Source organism: Triturus cristatus, chromosome 1_1 (genome assembly GCF_964204655.1).
Source record: "Triturus cristatus chromosome 1_1, aTriCri1.1, whole genome shotgun sequence".
NCBI classification, from domain to species: Eukaryota; Metazoa; Chordata; class Amphibia; order Caudata; family Salamandridae; genus Triturus; species Triturus cristatus.
The window spans coordinates 6,263,769-6,282,590 of record NC_140579.1 but is presented as its reverse complement, the minus strand read 5'-3'; the positions used below and the strand labels follow the sequence as shown (position 1 = coordinate 6,282,590).

Here is an 18,822-nt window from a genome sequence, read left to right as displayed (position 1 = left end):
GAATGGGATCCTCAGACGGGTGATACAAGGGTCTGGTTCAATAGTGGTTTTTGTCACATTTATCACATTTGTCACATTAGATGAAAAGAGTGAGGGATCGGTGTGGTGGGATTGCTGTACAGTGATGTGGTACCAGAATCTGGTAAATGTTATAAGCCGACATGGGCAGACTTAGAATCGCAACTATCAACATCTGTGGTCTCAATGACATCAAGAAAAGGCAGAAGTTGGGTTACAAGCGTTTGTGGCAAATATTATTTGCCTCCAAGAGACACATATGGAAGGATCACAATTGCATGTATTAAAAACACTCAGGTATAGGGTGGTTAACGCAACAACACAGGGGGGCAGGGTTCGGGGCGTTGCTATAATGGCTCAAGGAGGTGGGATCCAATGCACACGGTCATGCTCTGATAAGTTAGGCCGGTGGGCAATTACTAAATGTCAATATAGTATGGGTAAGAAACTGACACTATGTACAGTATATGGATGTAGTAGCAACGATCCTGGTGTATTCAATTCTATCTCCAGTGAACTCGCTCATTGGCCTCTTCCACTTATTCTGTACGGGGACTATATTATTAACTTACTCAGTGATTAGTCTCTAGAGGCCGGATGGAGATATACGGGTAGGAAACCAAATGTGTTTCAGGCATTAAGGAATCTGTGCCAGACCCCTGGTCTGATTGATTGCTGGCACCTGATAAAACCAAATGACGCAGGGTACACTTATTCTTCTAACGGACATATGACTCATGCTAGACTGGACTACATGTTTCTTTAAAAAAAGCTGAGCTCGAAATATCATATAAAAAAGCTACCGCGGGTACTATCAGACCATAACCCGTTGGTCCTCGATTTAGAATTGGAATTATCCAGGCCAAACTTAAAATCATGGACATTTGAGAGATCAATGCTACTAAATGAGGAATATTGTATTCACATGAGACAATGGATCCCGATGTTCGTGGAGGATAATATGGAGAGTACATCAATAGAGGTGGTGTGGGATGCTTTGAAAGCACGTATTAGGGGAGAAACATTGAGGTATTCCTTAAACCCTAAAAAATGTGCCAAGCAAACAATGAAGGCTCTTCAGGATAATTTAGGGGCAGCAGACGAAGGTTTGGTAAGGGCTGAGGGGCGGGATCTGGAGGTAGATCAATGGCAGGTGGCGATCACTAAAGCCACCATCAACTGATATTCTGGCGGATAAAGTAATGAGTAAAGCAAAAACCCAAAAAGAAACAGTTATGAGTTTAGCAAGCAGATTGGTTACCATTTGGCAGTTCGTACCAGGCAGCAAATAACATCTAACAGAATCCGAGATTTTATTGACCCTGTGCTAGGGCGGATTACCAACCCAGATTTAATTCTATACTACTTCCCGTCATCTAAAAGGAATTATAAATAAATTATTTGTACATATTGTCAATGTTTGACAGCCTCCGGGATCACGGTCTTTGGCTAAAATAGTGGTTTTCTGAAAAAAGAATAAATCTCCCTTACAATTGGGCTCCTACCATCTATTACCTTGATTAACGATGACTCTAAAATCTATTCAAAGTTATTGGCCATCCGACTTGCGCCAATAATTCATACGGTTATCTCGGGGCGCCAACATAGGTTTGTTCCCAGGAGATCTACAATTGACCATGTCCAGAGAGTTATCACACTATTTGATATCACCAATGTTGCGGGAGAACCTATGGCTCTTATCCAATTGGATGCAGAAAAAGCTTTTGATAGGGTCTCCTCCCAATGTCTATGGACGGCCATGTCTAGAATTGGTATTAGGGATGGTTTTATTCAAGCAGTCAAAACATTATACGTCGAACCATCAGCGGTAGAAATAGTGAATGGTACACTCTCTGAAAAAAAAATTATTTCCCGGGGGACCAGGCGGGTTGACCGTGCTCCCCTCTTTTCTTTGCAATGTGTATTGGTCCTTTTATCCGCAGGTTAGAAAATAATGTGCTAAGACCGGCAATATGGTCAGAGAACTGGGCAACTAAGACCTTGGCCAATGCAGACGATATTGTCCTTGTTACATCAGATCCATAATTCTGCCATAAAGGTAATCGAAAATGCAGCTGAGCGCTTCGGGTATATCTCTGGATATGCTCTGAATTAAGATAAGACGCTGCTTGTGCTTAATGATAAAGTCAAGATGATAGACAACCGGGTAGTCGAAAAAGCCACGTATTAGTATAACCTCCAGGTTGGATAAAGTGTTCAAGGACAATATGGAGCCTCTAACGGAGAATATTAAAAAAGACACACAAGGTTAAATAACCTATATTTATCCATAGGGGGTAGGTGTAATGTGATAAAAATGCTCTTTTCCCCGAAATGTTTATATCTTTTTAGGGCCATCTGTTTAGAATTCACTCCTCAATGGTTTAAAGCAATAGAAAATATATTCTCCCAGTTTATATGGGCATATTCGCGACCTCGCCGAGCCCTTAGGTTTCTCATCCTACCGAGGGACAGGGGGGGTTTGGCTCCCCCGAATCTGAAACTACACTATTGGGCCTCCACACAGATATATAGTCGCAAGCTGCTCAGTTTGGCTGTTTTTACTCCCCCTCAGGGCTCCGGTCCTTTGATGAGATGAAAGAAGAAAATACTCTTTATTGGTGGGATTTTAGTTTCTCCAGATTTGGGATTTACTCTTACGAAAAGGAAGTGGACGGGCCAAGTTTGAGAGAGTGGCAACAATTAAAAGTATAGTTAAAGATAAAGTAAGCTCTATCAGGGAGATCTATGGCCTTATAAATGCGGCTCTGCCCGATGATTTGGACAAGTGTTCTCAAAGATGGCAGCTGAAATTGGAGGTTTCAGCTGCGACTTTTCTGTATGCGTATGAGATGTCACAATATATTTTAATGTCCACTAGGCTACAAGCACAATTTTATAAGACCCGTTTTTCTTTATACTTTGCGTCCGACAAGATAGCAAAATGGGGGGCTGGAAAGGAAACATTCTGTCCACGTTGTGCACTTTATAATGCTGATATCATTCACATCTTTGCGTCTTGTAACGTATCGCAAAAATGAATCAAGGATATATAAGATTTTTTATCGGAGGTGTTAAAAACTGAAATAATATTGTCAAAGGATGTAATATTGTTAGGGATTTCTGAAGCAAATCGAATGGGGAAGGGTCATGAATTCATTTTTATATCTATGGCTGTCTTAAGGATGTGTATTGCTTCTGCCTGGCTGGACTCTAGGTCACCTGCTTTTCAACAATGGCTTGCCAGATTATTAGCAACGTATAGTTTGGAAATAGCTATATATAGACGGAAAGGGAGCCGCTTACGCTGAAAAGGCATGAAAATCTGGGACCTCCTGATTACTTGGATTCAAGGTCAAAGCGTGTCATGATAAGAGTATATGTATTTATTTTCCCCTGTGGTTTTTTCTGGCTGAATAATGGCGTTTATATTGTACGAGGAAATCTGCACACGTCACTTTAGGAATGTTTTATGGGCGTCACACAAATTGCTCTTTAACAGGATTGTATCGGATTCACAGATCCTTGGGAGTTTATATGTATTTTAAATATGAAATGATGTCATGTATTGAACTACACTTGATTAATTATGTTTGATGCAATGATGTTTTACCTGTCTGAGGTGGGGGTTGGGGGTCACGAGAGGGGGTGGATTGACAGGTATTTAAAATAAAATGAATAAAGATAATTTTTTTCTAAAAGAAGGTATAAAGTAAGAGTCAGTTCACTGCATTAGATGCAAGGTATACAGTGCTACTCGGTACATTGTATTAGATAGTACAGACTGACAGACCCAAAGGTGTAATGTACAAGTCAGTACTCTATATTAGATGATAAAGAGTGACAGAGCTACTCCAAGGTATACAGTAGTAGTCAGTACACTGTATTAGATTGAACAGAGCAATCGGGCTACTAGAAAGCATACTGTGCTAGCCGGTACACTGCATTAGATAGTACAGAGTGACAAAGCTACTCGAAGGTGCACTGTACCAGTTAGCACACTGTATTGGATGTTACAGTGTGACAGAGCCACTCCATGGCATACTGTACTTGTCAGTACTCTATATTAGATGGCACAGAGTGGCAGATCTACTCCATGGTATACAGTACTAGTCGGTACACCGCATTGGATGGTACAGTGTGACAGAGCAACGAGATGGTATACTGTATAAGTAAGTACACTGCATTAGATGGTACAGAGTGGCAGAGCTACCAGAAGTTATACTGTACTAGTGAGTACACTGTATTATAAGGTACAGAGTGACAGAGCTACTTGAAGGTATACTGTACTAGTCAGTACACTGCATTAGTTGGAATAGAGTGATCAAACTAGTAAAAAGTATACTATACTAGTCAGTACGGTGTATTAGATGGGACAGAGTAACTGACAGCTACTCTAAGGTATACTGTAGTAGTCAGTACACTATTTTAGATGGAATATAGTTCCAGAGCTACTAGAAGGTATAATGTACTAGTCAGTACACTGTATTAGATGGTACAGAGTGACAGAGCTACTGAAAGGCATACTGTAGTAGTCAGTAGACTGAATTAGATGGCACAGAATTACAGAGGTACTAGAAGGCATTCTGTACTTGTCAGTACACTGTATTAGATGGCACAGGGTAACAGAGCTTCTAGAAGGTATACTGTACTAGTCAATACACTGTATTAGATGGTACGGAGTGGCAGAGCTAGTACAAGGTATACTGTACAAGTCAGTACACTGCATTAGATGGAACAGAGTGACAGAGCTGCATAGAAGTATACTGTCCTAATCAGTACACGGCATTAAATGGTACGGAGTGTCAGAGCTACTCGAAGATCTACTGTACTAGTAAGTACACTATATTTGAAGGTACAGAGTGGTAGAGCTACCCCAAGGTATACTGTACTAGTCAGTGCACTGCATTGGATGGTACAGAGTAAATTAGCTACCACAATGTATACTGTACTAGTGAGCACACAGTATCAGATGGAACAGAATGACAGAGCTACTAGAAGGTATACTGTGCTAGTTTAGTGACCCAGGTAGACACCACCCTTTAGGGATGCTTCGATTGGTTAGCATTCGTAGAATTAATGAGTGTAGATACAGTTGTTTTTCCAGGTGTAAGGCCACAGCAGGTAAACTAATGCACAGATACCACTCAGCACATCTTGCTGGTGGTCCCCGTGTCTTTTGGATTCCCACAGACTTTGGAGATACTGCCTTTGGCTTTAGCTGTCCACAGACGCCGCCTCCCTATTCCTACTAGACCTCAGCCAGGATTTGGGGGTCACAGTTAAGGTTCTGATCAGAAGTGGTGTGGACAAAAGACATTTGGTTGTGACGTAAAGGCCGGAGAGCCGAGGTCCATCTCTTGGGATGTCCAATCTGAGGTCCATGTTCGCAAGACCCCTGTCTAGCCTTAGGAATGTCTGAGAGGGAATAAACATTTCTACCTCAGGTCAGTGCAGCCAGGGAGAGGATCATTTTAATCTGATTAACTTCCTGCAGGGGCCGGTCCCAGTGAAGTCAAGACTACAGTGTTGTGTGGGAGGGTTTTCACGTTTTCCCAATAAATGTATTTAAAACTCCAAGTATTTAGGGAAATAAACCATTGCACATCATTTATGGGTTAGAAAGTTACAATGGGAGCAAAGCAAGATTACAATTTGGGTGTCTGATTATTTACAGACATATTTGAGACTAAGGTATATTGTAGAAACACTACAGGGGCTGAGCCAGAATATCTCACTGAACTCCACCGCCCTGTAGAAACACTACAGGGGCTGAGCCTGAATATCTCACTGAACTCCACCGCCCTGTAGAAACACTACAGGGGCTGAGCCAGAATATCTTATTGAATTCCAACACCCTGTCAGAAGTCACAGTCCAAAGATTCCTATTTCCAGTTTTGTGTCAACACTAATTTGACAAAAAAATGAAGTTTCTGCCCAACTGGTATTCCAGGTGACAGTATTACCACATGCAGTATAGCCATGTGCAGCATAACCACATGCAGCATAGCCACATGCAGTATTATCTCATGCAGGATTACCACATGCAGTATAACCACATACAGTATAGCCATGTGCAGCATAACCACATGCAGTATTACCACATACAGGATTACCACATGCAGTATTCCCACGTGCATGATTGCCATGTGCAGCATAACCACATGCAGTATTACCACATGCGGTTCCACTCAACCAGATATTACTGGGGACACATTCCACTTTGGCTGAAATTACAGAAATTGTAGCAGGAAAACAACAAATAGTGTTCAGGAATTATCTGCAGAAATCAGAGCAGCAGAACTCTACTGTTGTCTTGTGTTGTGTGTGTGCATGCATGGCATGAGTGCATATGTGCGTGATGCGACGGACCTAACTGCAAGTGCAGGGTGTGAGTGTGGACTGTGAGGGAAGATCTTATAAACTGTGTGTGGGTGCAATAGGCCAGTGTAGGTGCATGCGCTAGGTCAGTGTAGGTGCATGCTCTGGGTCAGTGTAGGTGCATGCACTAGGTCAGTGTAGGTGCATGCACTAGGTCAGTGTAGGTGCATGCACTAGGTCAGTGTAGGTGCATGCGCTAAGTCAGTGTAGGTGCATGCACTACGTCAGTGTAGACGCATGCGCTAAGTCAGTGTAGGTGCATGCACTAAGACAGTGCAGATGCTTGCGATAGGTTAGTGTGAGTGCATGCATTAAGTAGGTGCAGGCACTAGCTCAGTGTAGATGCATGTGTTAGGTCAGTGTAGTTGCATGAGCTGGGTCCGTGTACATGCTTGCGCTAGGTTAGTGCGGGTGCATGTGCCAGGTCAGTTTAGATGCAGGCGTTGGGTCCATGTAGATGCATGCGTTAGGTCAGTGTAGTTGCATGCGTTGGGTCCGTGTAGATGCTTGCGCTAGGTTAGTGTAAGTGCATGTGCTAGGTCAGTTTAGATGCATGTGTTGGGTCCGTGTACATGCATGCTCTAGGTTAGTGCGGGTGCATGTGCCAGGTCAGTTTAGATGCATGCGCTGGGTCCGTGTAGATGCTTGCGCTAGGTTAGTGTGGGTGCATGTGCCAGGTCAGTTTAGATGCATGCATTGGGTCCGTGTACATGCATGCTCTAGGTTAGTGCGGGTGCATGTGCCAGGTCAGTTTAGATGCATGCGTTGGGTCCGTGTAGATGCATGCTCTAGGTCCCTGTTGGTGCTAAAACTCTGGGAAATAGAATGTTATGTGGTAAATACCAAATTTTGAGGTAATTTCCCATTCACTAGTCCCAGAATACTGCAGTAACTGAGTTGCTCGCAGTTGTCAAGCCTAGCAGTATCATTAATGTGAGGTGTGAGATTACCGCATCTGAATTTCCAATAAACTTAGCATGAATGTCCAAGGGGAAGAATGATTTAAACAAAGGAAATGCGGCAGCACGTATACAGAATGGAGATAAGTAGAAATCTAGAAAAATCTGGAAAAGACAAAGTTTAGAGACACAAATCAAGTAACTGTACCCTGACGTGAGTGCACGTTACCATTAAATGCCATACAATAACATACCAGACCACACCATGCCACACCATACCACACCACACCATACCATACTGCCATTCCATTCAATCCATTACCACCATACCAAACTATCCCATACCACTATACCATATTATACCATGATCTCACCCTTTAGTACACCACACCATACCATCACAACATTCCATAACATACCAGTCCACACCATCCCATCCCACCATAATATCCCATAACATACTATACATACCATACCATTCCGTAGCACGCCACACAACACCACACAATAGCACACCACACTACGCCATAACATACCATAACATACCACACCACACCATAACACACCACATCATAGCATACCACACCATACCACACCTCACCATACCATAGCACACCACACCACACCATAGCACACCACACCATACCATAGCACACCACAGCATACCATAGCACACCACGCACACCATACCATAGCCCACCACACCATACCATACCATTCCATAGCACACCACACCATACCATAGCACACCACACCATACCATAGCACACCACACCATACCATAGCACACCACACCATACCATACCACACCATACCATAGCCCACCACACCATAGCACACCACACCGCACCATACCACACCATATCATGCCACACCATTCCATAGCCCACCACACCACACCATACCATAGCACACCACACCATACCATACCATACCGTACCACACCATACCATACCACACCATACCATACCACACCACACCTAGCGCTGGGACACTTCCGGGTAGCCATGTGCTTTACAAATGCCCTTTCATTCATTAATTCAAACCATAGCACACCACACCACACCATACCATAGCACACCACACCATCTCATACCATATCATATTCATGAACGGTAATATTCAGAGCTAATCATCACAATGGTATTTACCTTTATAACTCTTCACCACCACCTCTGGGCACTGAATCTTCACATTATTACACCTGTAATAACACACACATCATCTTTGTATTAAAGAACAATGACAGCTACAGGAACAAAGGATGAACATCACATAGGACCTGTATTTGAAATAAGATTCAGCATTAAGAGCAGCGCCTGCGGACTAGAGCTCAGAGTGAGTTACTGTTCATACACTAGAGTCAAACCTCTAACGATATCCAAAAGTACCTTTAATATCTTATGACAGGATGTGGGTGTTCTAAGGCAGATAGCTCGGTGAGACCAGAGTGCTTTATATGACGCTATGGAGTGCCTCGTTGTGGGCCTTCTAGGAGCGGCCGTTGGCTGAGTGAGGGGGGGGTGGTTTGAGTAACAGGTTACATCTGCTCCTGGTGGAGTCTTGTGTATATACTTAATAAATACCTTCCTACCCGAGGTCTACGTGAATTCCTGACAGCACCCACAACACAACATTGTCACATCCAATCCCTGCCAGTGTAAACCTTGTCACCATTCTGTACAACTAAGATATTGAAAAGCCTTAGTGGGATATATAAGGAAGATATGAACCCAGACCGCTTAGTAATGAAAAACTGGTTGCAAAGCAAATCCTCCTACGTCGTATGGAACAGCAGATTTTAGGCCGTATCGGAAGGATCACGGAGGGAGAGATAAGGGACCAGGTTAGGAGGCTTAGTAAAGGGAAAGTAGCAGGCCCAGGCGGGATCACAGATGGAGAGATAAGGGAACAGGTTTGGAGGCTCAGTAAAGGGAAAGCAGCAGGCCCAGACGGGATCACAGAGGGAGAGATAAGGGAACAGGTTAGGAGGCTCAGTAAAGGGAAAGCAGCAGGCCCAGAGGGGATCACAGAGGGAGAGATGAGGGAACAGGTTTGGAGGCTCAGTAAAGGGAAAGCAGCAGCCCAGACGGGATCACAGAGGGAGAGATAAGGGGACAGGTTAGGAGGCTCAGTAAACGTAAAGCAGCAGGTGGCCCAGGTGGGATCACAGAGGGAGAGACAAGGGAACAGGTTAGGAGGCTCAGTAAAGGGAAAGCAGCGGGACCAGACGGGATCACAGAGGGAGAGATAGGGGAACAGGTTAGGAGGGATAGTAAAGGGAAAGCAGCAAGCCCAGGCGGGATCACAGAGGGAGAGATAAGGGAACAGGTTAGGAGGCTCAGTAAAGGGAAAGCAGCAGGCCCAGAGGGGATCACAGAGGGAGAGATAAGGGAACAGGTTAGGAGGCTCAGTAAAGGGAAAGCAGCAGGCCCAGAGGGGATCACAGAGGGAGAGATGAGGGAACAGGTTTGGAGGCTCAGTAAAGGGAAAGCAGCAGGCACAGAGGGGATCACAGATGGAGAGATAAGGGGACAGCTTAGGAGGCTCAGTAAAGGGAAAGCAGCAGGCCCAGGCGGGATCACAGAGGGAGAAATGAGGGAACAAGTTTGATGGCTCAGTAAAGGGAAAGCAGCAGGCCCAGGCGGGATCACAGAGGGAGAGACAAGGGAACAGGGTAGGAGGCTCAGTAAAGTGAAAGCAACAGGCCTAGACGGGATCACAGAGGGAGAGATAAGGGAACAGGTTTGATGGCTCAGTAAAAGGAAAGCAGCAGGCCCAGATGGGGTCAGAGAGGGAGAGATAAGGGAACAGGTTAGGAGGCTCAGTAAAAGGAAAGCAGCAGGCCCAGATGGGGTCAGAGAGGGAGAGATAAGGGAACAGGTTAGGAGGCTCAGTAAAGGGAAAGCAGCAGGCCCAGAAGGGATCACAGAGGGAGAGATAAGGGAACAGGTTAGGAGGCTCAGTCACGGGAAAGCAGCAGGCCCGGACGGGATCATAGAGGGAGAGATAAGGGAACAGGTTAGGAGGCACCGCAAAGGGAAAGCAGCAGGCGCAGGCGGGATCACAGAGGGAGAGATATGGGAACAGGTTCAGAGGCTCAGTAAAGGGAAAGCAGCAGAGCCAGACGGGAGCAGAGGGAGAGATAAGGGAACAGGTTAGGAGGCTCAGTAAAGGGATAGCAGCAGGCCCAGGCGGGATCACAGAGGGAGAGATAAGGGAACAGGTTAGGAGGCTCAGTAACAGGAAAGCAGCAGGCCCAGGCGGGATTACAGAGGGAGAGATAAGGGAACAGGTTAGGAGGCTCAGTAAAGGGAAAGCAGCAGGCGCAGGCGGGATCACAGAGAGAGAGATAAGGGAACAGGTTAGGAGGCTCAGTAAAGGGAAAGCAGCGGGCGCAGACGGGATCACAGAGGGAGAGATAAGGGAACAGGTCAGGAGGCTCAGTAAAGGGAAAGCAGCGGGCGCAGACGGGATCACAGAGGGAGAGATAAGGGGACAGTTTAGGAGGCTCAGTAAAGGGAAAGCAGCAGGCCCAGACGGGATCACAGAGGGAGAGATAAGGGACCAGGTTAGGAGGCTCAGTAAAGGGACAGCAGCAGGCCCAGATGGGGTCAGAGAGGGAGAGATAAGGGAACAGGTTAGGAGGCTCAGTAAAGGGACAGCAGCAGGCCCAGGCGGGATCCCACCAGAATTATCTTTCTGTTTCTGGGTATCTTTTTTTAATGAGATCTCTCTGGAAGGCTGTTAAATTCCACCTTACTAATATGAGGCAACTGTAGTTATGATCCTTAAGCCGGGTAAAGACGCTAGGTTAGTGGATTCCTACAAAATGATTACAGGAATCTTGGCTAAGAGGTTATCAGATGTCCTTCAAAAGTTGATGCATTTCGATCAAAAGTGGTTTGTGCCTGGAAGGAAGCTGTATGAATTAACCCAATGACTTATCGGTGCGAATGATATGGCCGAGGCCTCTAATCTCCTGTTGACAATCGCAAGAATTGATGCTGCTAAAAAATTTGATAGGGTTAATAGGTTCTATCTTTGGGTGGTATTGCAGGATTATGGTTTCAGCAGCAATGTTACTGAAGTTGTGCAAATGCTATATAAGGTGCCGGCAGCTAAGATTTTGGATGGCGAACTTACAGCTTCATTTCAGATATCCAGGGGAACTAGACAGCAGTGTCCTTTGTCGCCAATTCTGTTCTGTGTATATATTGAGCCCTTTTCCCAGATGATTCGGCAGGATTAGACCATTCTTCCCTTTGAAGCTGCAGGGTTACCAACCAGACTAGCACTGCATGCTGATGACATAGTTCTGTATGCATCGAAGCCAGAGCTCTCTGTTCCACAGCTTGAGACGCATGCCAGAGATTTTGGGAGTCTGTCAGGGTATCTAATCAATAAGGGAAAGACCGGGCTATAGAGAAGGTAGGGCTTCAAACCAGAAATCAGATTAGGAATCCTGGGATCATCGTAACTCAGAGTTTGGAGGAAATATCGGATTTAAACGTAACTAAGGTATCCCACTGTTAATTAGGAAAAAAATCGATGCTGATATGACAAATGATACATTTATTTATGTGAAAAAAATCGCGTCCTTATTAACAAATTCACCCGTTGTGAACGCCGCATCAACCTCGACTCGCAAATACGTAGTCCGGCAAGCACTGAGACCTAGGCACAAGGTTACTGATTGACAGGCCACAGGTGGGGTGGCACGTAGCCGGCAGACAAATGCATGGACGGGAAATCCGAGATCAATCCCACAGATTAGTGAAGAGACACTACAATAGTTAAGGGAGATTGGCCCCAATAAAGCGAGCCTGGCTGGAGGGGGTATGCGCGCTCCAAACACAGCATAAAGTCAGATGCCACATGAGTTAGGAACATAGAGCAAATTAGAACACAGCACACGCAGTGATCACGTGCTCCCCGTGGCAGACATCTTGACACTTTAACCACTGGCTGCATTTTGTCCTTGCAAGGTCGAGGCCCACCTGGATTATCAATTAAAATTAATTTATGAATCTAGAGGGAGCAACTTACATTCCTCTTCCCACAAGGATCTCCAGAAACATTTTATTGCCTATAATGAATTGTATATAAGAACGCTACAGATTGATTGTAATTTGAGACATTCCTCAGACCCTGTGCCTGTAACTGTTCTCCTGGCCGCTATGTTTAATTAAACAAACTGTTCCTGTTTTGCCAAAGGTTTTTCAAAGGTATTTCATGTTCAAGCAACACCGTGATATAGATGCTCGCCTTACAAGATGGAGGGAAAATCTGCCCCTCAGTATCTATGGGAGGGTGAACACCATTAAGATGCTGGTTCTTCCGAAGGTGATTGTCTTGTTTAACACTAAACCACTTCCTTTCCCCAGAAATTGCAAGGGAGGGTCGGCAGCTTTATATGAGCATCCAGGGGAGCCAGGATCGCACGAAAGAAGGAGGAGACTGAAGCAAGGGAGGGTCGGCAGCTTTATATGAGCATCGAGGGGAGCCAGGATCTCATGAGAGAAGCTCCGGAGACTGAAGCAAGGGAGGGTCGGCAGCTTTATAGAGGCATCCAGGGGAGCCAGGATCTCATGAAAGAAGCTCCGGAGGAGACTGAAGCAAGGGAGGGTCAGCAGCTTTATATGGGCATCCAGGGGAGCCAGGATCTCACGAAAGAAGCCCCGGAGGAGACTGAAGCAAGGGAGGGTCGGCAGCTTCAAATGGGCATCGAGGGGAGCCAGGAGTCCCTCACACAGCTTACCTGTGGAGAATTGGACTGGCACCACTGGTGGCATTCATTCTAGACACACAAGGTGTGGGGAGCGACCACAACTGCAGCGCTTCCGCCAGAAATCCTGGAGATATTGAGGGAGAGAAAGTTGTAGGTCCTCAAGCTGGCATGGGTAAGGACAAACTGCGCAGGGTCAGCAAGCAGACAAAGATTGACCAGTTCACGGTACAGGGAGCGGGTACCACCACATCACAGTCTCTTGAAGAGGCGACACAACCTGCAATGGAGCCCTCGGGGGCCCAGATTCTGGCAGCAATTGAAGCCTCAGGCCAAAACCGAAGCCATGGCCATAGACATGAACCTCCCCCACACCGACCTTCGCACGGTAGCGGAGCGATCAGTGGAAACGGAGACACAGGTCACGGAAGTGTGGGGGGAGATCTCCACATTGAAGGTGACGGTGGCCGCCCAGGCGGTCTGCTTGAGTCGATTGGAGGCACGGATGGACTAGGTAGAGGGCTGGTCCTGCAGATGTAACCTATGATTTATGGGATTCCCCATGGACGCCGAGGGTAACGTCCCAGAGACCTTCATGGAAGACTGGATCAAGACGGCACTCACAAACGTGACACTATTTTTTGTGGTGGAAAGGGCTCACAAGTCATTGGTCCCACCGCCGCAACCAGGAGCTCGACCCCGAAGCATAATAGGGAAATTTCTCAAATACAGAGAACGGGATAAACTACTGTTGGACTTGGCCCTTCTGGCAGGTTCACCCCTGAACTTTTTGCCTTAAGCTCTGACATATTGGTAGTGATTTTTGGCCTCTGCGCACTTTACCACTGTGGCCCAGTGTAAAGTGCGTGTGCTCTCTGAGTGCATGTGGTGAGATAGGCCTGTCCTCCCATAGGAATGCATGGGGGATATGTGTGTCCATGGTAGTTCCTGATGTGAGAGGAGTGCTGGGTCAAGTTTAGAATGTGCGAACTCGTAAGAATAAATGCTGCGCATTGATGTGCGTGGATTTATTATAACTATAAGAGAAGTGCCACTTCCAGAAGTTGGCATGTCTGTGTGCTGTATGATGTGAATTGCCTGTCTGAAATTTGAGTGGCAGGGCTGGGGAATTCCATGAGCCAGGGTGAGTCAGCCCATTGGTGAATAGGGAGATCAGCAGCTAGATGGGAGGGATGAGTTGCACCTGGGACCTGAATAGGGCTGGGCCTTCCCTCCACAATGCTGGTTACACCCCCTGTGGTGCGTCTGATGTCCCTGGCCTGTCCTGTGAATAGAAGAGAGGGGCTGAGCAAAACAAAGTGCTCAAGTGCTCCTGAACCAGTTGTATCTGGTTCTCCTCTTGCCCTACAGTGGTAAAACAAAGGATTTGCTGATATAAATAGAGGGGCTGTGACCCCATGAAAATGTTCTGGTTCTGGACTTGAATCTACCAGGGGCGTGCTGCTGCTGGGGCTCAGGGGAAGGCTTGCCTCCCTGGGCCCTGCCCTGCCCCTGGATGCCTGGAGGGCTTCTTTTTAGGGACCAATCTGCCCTACATTGCCCCCCTGATGCCTCCAGGACTTCTTGGACCTTTTGCTTTCCCTCTGATTTCGCCAAGGCTTGATACAGCCTGCCAGCGCCCTGGGAGCACTTCATCTTGCGCTTTTCCCTAAGAGAGGGAGAGCCTGGGGGCTGAGCAGCGCGGAGCTGCAGCCCTTGCCGAGGGAACCCCGATCGTAGGGATTCCCTCCCCTCCTTCTGATGCTTTGCGGGTGCCCACCCAGCGTTTCTGCCGAGTCTTCCTTTAATACATGGAGGCGGGTGCCCACCCCACATATTGGTGCCGATATTTTACTTGCGGGTGCCCACCCCGCTTGTTTTGTTATTTAAAAGACGGGTGCCCACCCCGCTACATATTTTAATTAGGGAGGAAGCCTACCCCTCATTGTCCACCTTAACTTTGTTCTCGCCTGAGTGTGCCCACCCCGCGTTCTGCCCTTGAGAAATCACCGCCGCGGCCCTGGGCCTCGAACTATAGAAAAGCGTGTCCGCCTGACCGTGGTCGGGGCTCCACAGACGGAAGCAGGAAGACGTCCGGAGCCCGCCCACGGAGAAGCCCTTTCCCGAGAGAGCGGACCGGGCAACGCGAAGAGAAGTCCTGGGCCCTAGGAGAGGACCCAGGTGAAGGGCCGTGATAGACCGGGGAAAGCACCCGGTAGCCGAGAGCTGCCTCTGGTCCCAGCGGGGCTCCCTTGAGCAGCTGGGAGCCTTGGGAGCCCCGTGGGAAGAGCGAGACGGGCGGCGTTGGCAGGAAGCCCCGGTCCCAGAAGAGGGACCGGGTGAAGAAGAGAGCCGGTGAGTGGGGCCCTTAGGCCGTCCTCTATTCTTTGTTGTGGTGCCCGCGAGGCACCGGGGCAGTCTGGTGTGGTCTGGGCGGCCCCGAGAGATAGCGGGCCGCCCCCTATGACGGGCACAGGGATCGAGAGAGGGCCCAGAGGGGCCCATGCCCTCCAGTTCCTTTGTGGGGGTATGTTGTGTCGCCAGAGCGGACCCGCCATAGCAGGCCGCTCCAACGTGGGGGTGCCATTGTTTGCAGAGCCTACGTGGCTCCACCGAGGGGGGTCAGGTTATTTAAAAGCCTTGTGGGGGGGCCAGAGGGCCCTGTGTGCCGGTTCCCTAGTATCATGTACAGCTTCCCCGCTTGCTAGAGGGCAGCTGCCACCTTTCATGGGTATATTTGTTTTCAGGCCTTGATGGCTCCAACGTGCGCCTTATTTCCAGAGTCAGATTGCTCCAACGTTGGGCATAGTAATTTCAAGGGCCAGTGAGAACCCATGCCGCATTTTAACTTTTACAGCTGCTCAGCAAGTAGTGGGCAGCTGCATCGTTTAGGTCTTTTTCATTTTTAGGGGACATGTTGAATCCAGGAGTAAGACGCACTCCTTCGCCCCCATCCCTTCCTACACAGCTGCGCAGCACTTAGTGCCAGCTGCTATGTTTAGGCCTACGCAAAGCGCGCACCCTTGATTGTCGCTGCATTGGCAGCAGCCCTGACTTTTGGACAGAGGGCATTTAAGCCCACTTTCTGAGATGGCCAGTTAGCCGGGGGGGATTGTTAGATTTACAGGGCGCCAGACCCTACTGTGATTCTTGGGTGCTAGGAAATGTAATGTATGTAGAATGATTTACGCACCTGTGTTGATACCTCTAAATGTGCGTTATGAGGTTGGTTTGAATATTATGGTTTATGCTAGTGAGAGTTATTCCCTACTGTAGTTATACTTAGGAGGTCAGGGTTTAATATGTTTAGACTTGTCAGAGAATTGCATAATGTGGTAATGTTGAGGAGGTTGGCGTACAAGGCGTTTGGCGCCTAAGGTGATACTGGGCATAAAGTAGTTTATGTTACAGGCTGATGCTAAGAACAGTGATTCCCAGTGGTTGCAGGTTGTATGTTTATGATCTGCTGTACTTTTACTAAGTTCGCTTTGTGATGGTTCTGACAGTCGTCCATGTGGCCCTGCCATGTGTACATAATCCCTGGTAAATATTGCCCAGTGCCAGTTGGCACAGTGTATAATAGGTGTGTACTATTCTAATGTGTTATGATAATACAAAGGCTATTTTTATATATAACCTTGTGTGGAGTTTCTTTTGTGGTGGGCCTGGAATGTTGTTGCTGGGTGCGTGCGCAAATGCTTTACACATTGCCTCCGGGATAAGCCTGACTGCTCGTGCCAAGCTACCAAGGGGGTGAGCAGGGGTTATCTTTGGCGTGTAACTTCCTTGCCCTGACTAGTGGTGGTTTCTGCCTGGCTTTGGTGCATACCCCTTAGACAGCCAGAAAGCCCATTTCTAACAACTACTATGAGGGGTTCGGAGCCATGGAGACCCGACATTTGTAAATAGCAGTATACAAATATTCCCAGACTATACAAGAGCTGTCCAATTGCAATGGCAGTCCTTTAGTAGTGTCAAACAAAAGCTAAGAATGATTGGCTTGAAGTATATGTTGCCTTATCCTGCCAAACTGCAAGTGCTGCGGGATGGACGTTCTCATTTTATCATAATGCCAGAGAACACTTGGGACAGGCTGGAGGTCCATAGTGCTGAATGTCAGCCTTCAACATCTACGGGACGGGCTCGGGATTCACTGTGGCAGGGAGAAGGCCCCTCGGCTCCTGCAAGGAGACAAAGCCAACGTAGACGCCGTTCCAGATCTGCTGCGAGAACGGTGGTGCAATCTGATGGTACTCTGGACCTACCAAAACAATGACAGGGGTGAGAAGCAGCCAGGGCCTTAGTTGAGGCAGTTACTTCTGCTGCTTCCTCAAGCACAGAATCGGATCTGTTGGGGACTCACGAACACCCAAGCGAGCAGATGGTCGAATATGGACACATATTTATGGACCAAACTGAAGGTGCTGTAGAATGATGTTGCACTTGCCCCTGGCGTGACAGGTATCAGGAGGGCTGGAGGGGGAATGCCACCCAGTAGTACGACGGGACTGATTAGTCTCTTTGTTGAGGCTCCCCCTGGGACACTCGGTCATTGTTGTACGGACTTTAAGTGAGGTGTGATAAGATGAGGTGGTGACACTGATAGAGGCCCCGGGTCATTCACCCACCAAGCTGCTAACCCTCCATTTTTCCCTTGCTCTATTATACTTTACTTCTTGTTTTTCTCCCATACCTTCGCCTGTTTCTACTTTTCTGTGGTGTAACTGATTACCTGACTACCAGTGTGAGAAACCTCAGGGTATCAGGGAGCGGAATTGCTGATCGAGCCGCCCCCTGGGGTGAGATCTGACTGTTTTCTGCCCCTAAGCTATAATACCAGTTTATACCCAATAGAGGGATTGTGCACACACTGTAGTTCAATTGAGACTGTTTTTGGGTGGGTGGGAGTAGCATTATGTGTGGGAGGACACTAGCTAAGTTGAAAGGTGTTTACCCGGGTGGTATAATGGGAGTCGCATATGGTTTGGTGTTATTATCGTTGTTGAAGCATCAGTTGTGTGTGAGGGCGGCGAGGCTTTGGGAATGGTGTGGGGAGGTGTGTCTGCGAAGGAGGAGAGCGATGGGGGGTGGGATGTTACGAGATGGGTGAAATTTTAAATTTGCCACATGGAATGTGAGGGGTCTAAACTCCTTTGTGAAACAGTATAGAACACACATCTATCTTAGAAGGATTAGAGTTCATTTAGCTCTCCTCCGAGAGACACATATTTTGGAGACAGAAGCCCAGAAACTCCACAAAATATGAAGGGGACCGCTTTACTCATCCACTTATTCATCCTATGCCAGAGAGGTATCCATATGGGTGGCTCGGGGCTCTTGTTTCAGCTGAGTGGCCGGGTTGCGGACGTGACAGGATGCTACATACTCATACACAACCTATTGAATAGCCGGAATATCTGCTTGCTTAAAGCAGTGACAAGAGTGACTTTTTCAAGGCCCTAGAAATGGAATTATATACTCCATCCGGAAATTCACGGGACAACTATTCGTACATTGGCCCTTTTCATTGTATTCCGCTACACATGGAATCACTTCCCTCGTTTCACCTGGGTGACCAGTTTTCATTCTAAACTGGTCTTCTTTTATATGTTGTTATTTGCACTTCCCTTTTTACTACTCAGGAGACTTTGCTCTCCTTACGGTGTACTGATTTTTACTTTTCTGCACAATCCTATATTTTCCTCAGCATGGTTGCATATACATGCAGTTTTATATATATTTTAAATAGATTCCGACAAGATCTTCTCTGTATCTATCGGACTACTTTTGGACATT

The 18,822-nt window shown here is 47.2% G+C and overlaps 1 protein-coding gene across 1 annotated transcript in view; it reads right to left on the bottom strand.

Moving 5' to 3' along the window:
• The window catches only part of LOC146869088 (E3 ubiquitin-protein ligase TRIM39-like), a 103,910-nt gene that overhangs the window by 9,737 nt on the left and 75,351 nt on the right, over positions 1-18,822 (bottom strand). Inside the window, exon 5 of the mRNA XM_085599750.1 lies at positions 8,450-8,502. Within this exon, the coding sequence (XP_085455876.1) occupies positions 8,450-8,502 (53 nt within the window). The remainder of the gene's footprint in view (positions 1-8,449; positions 8,503-18,822) is intronic.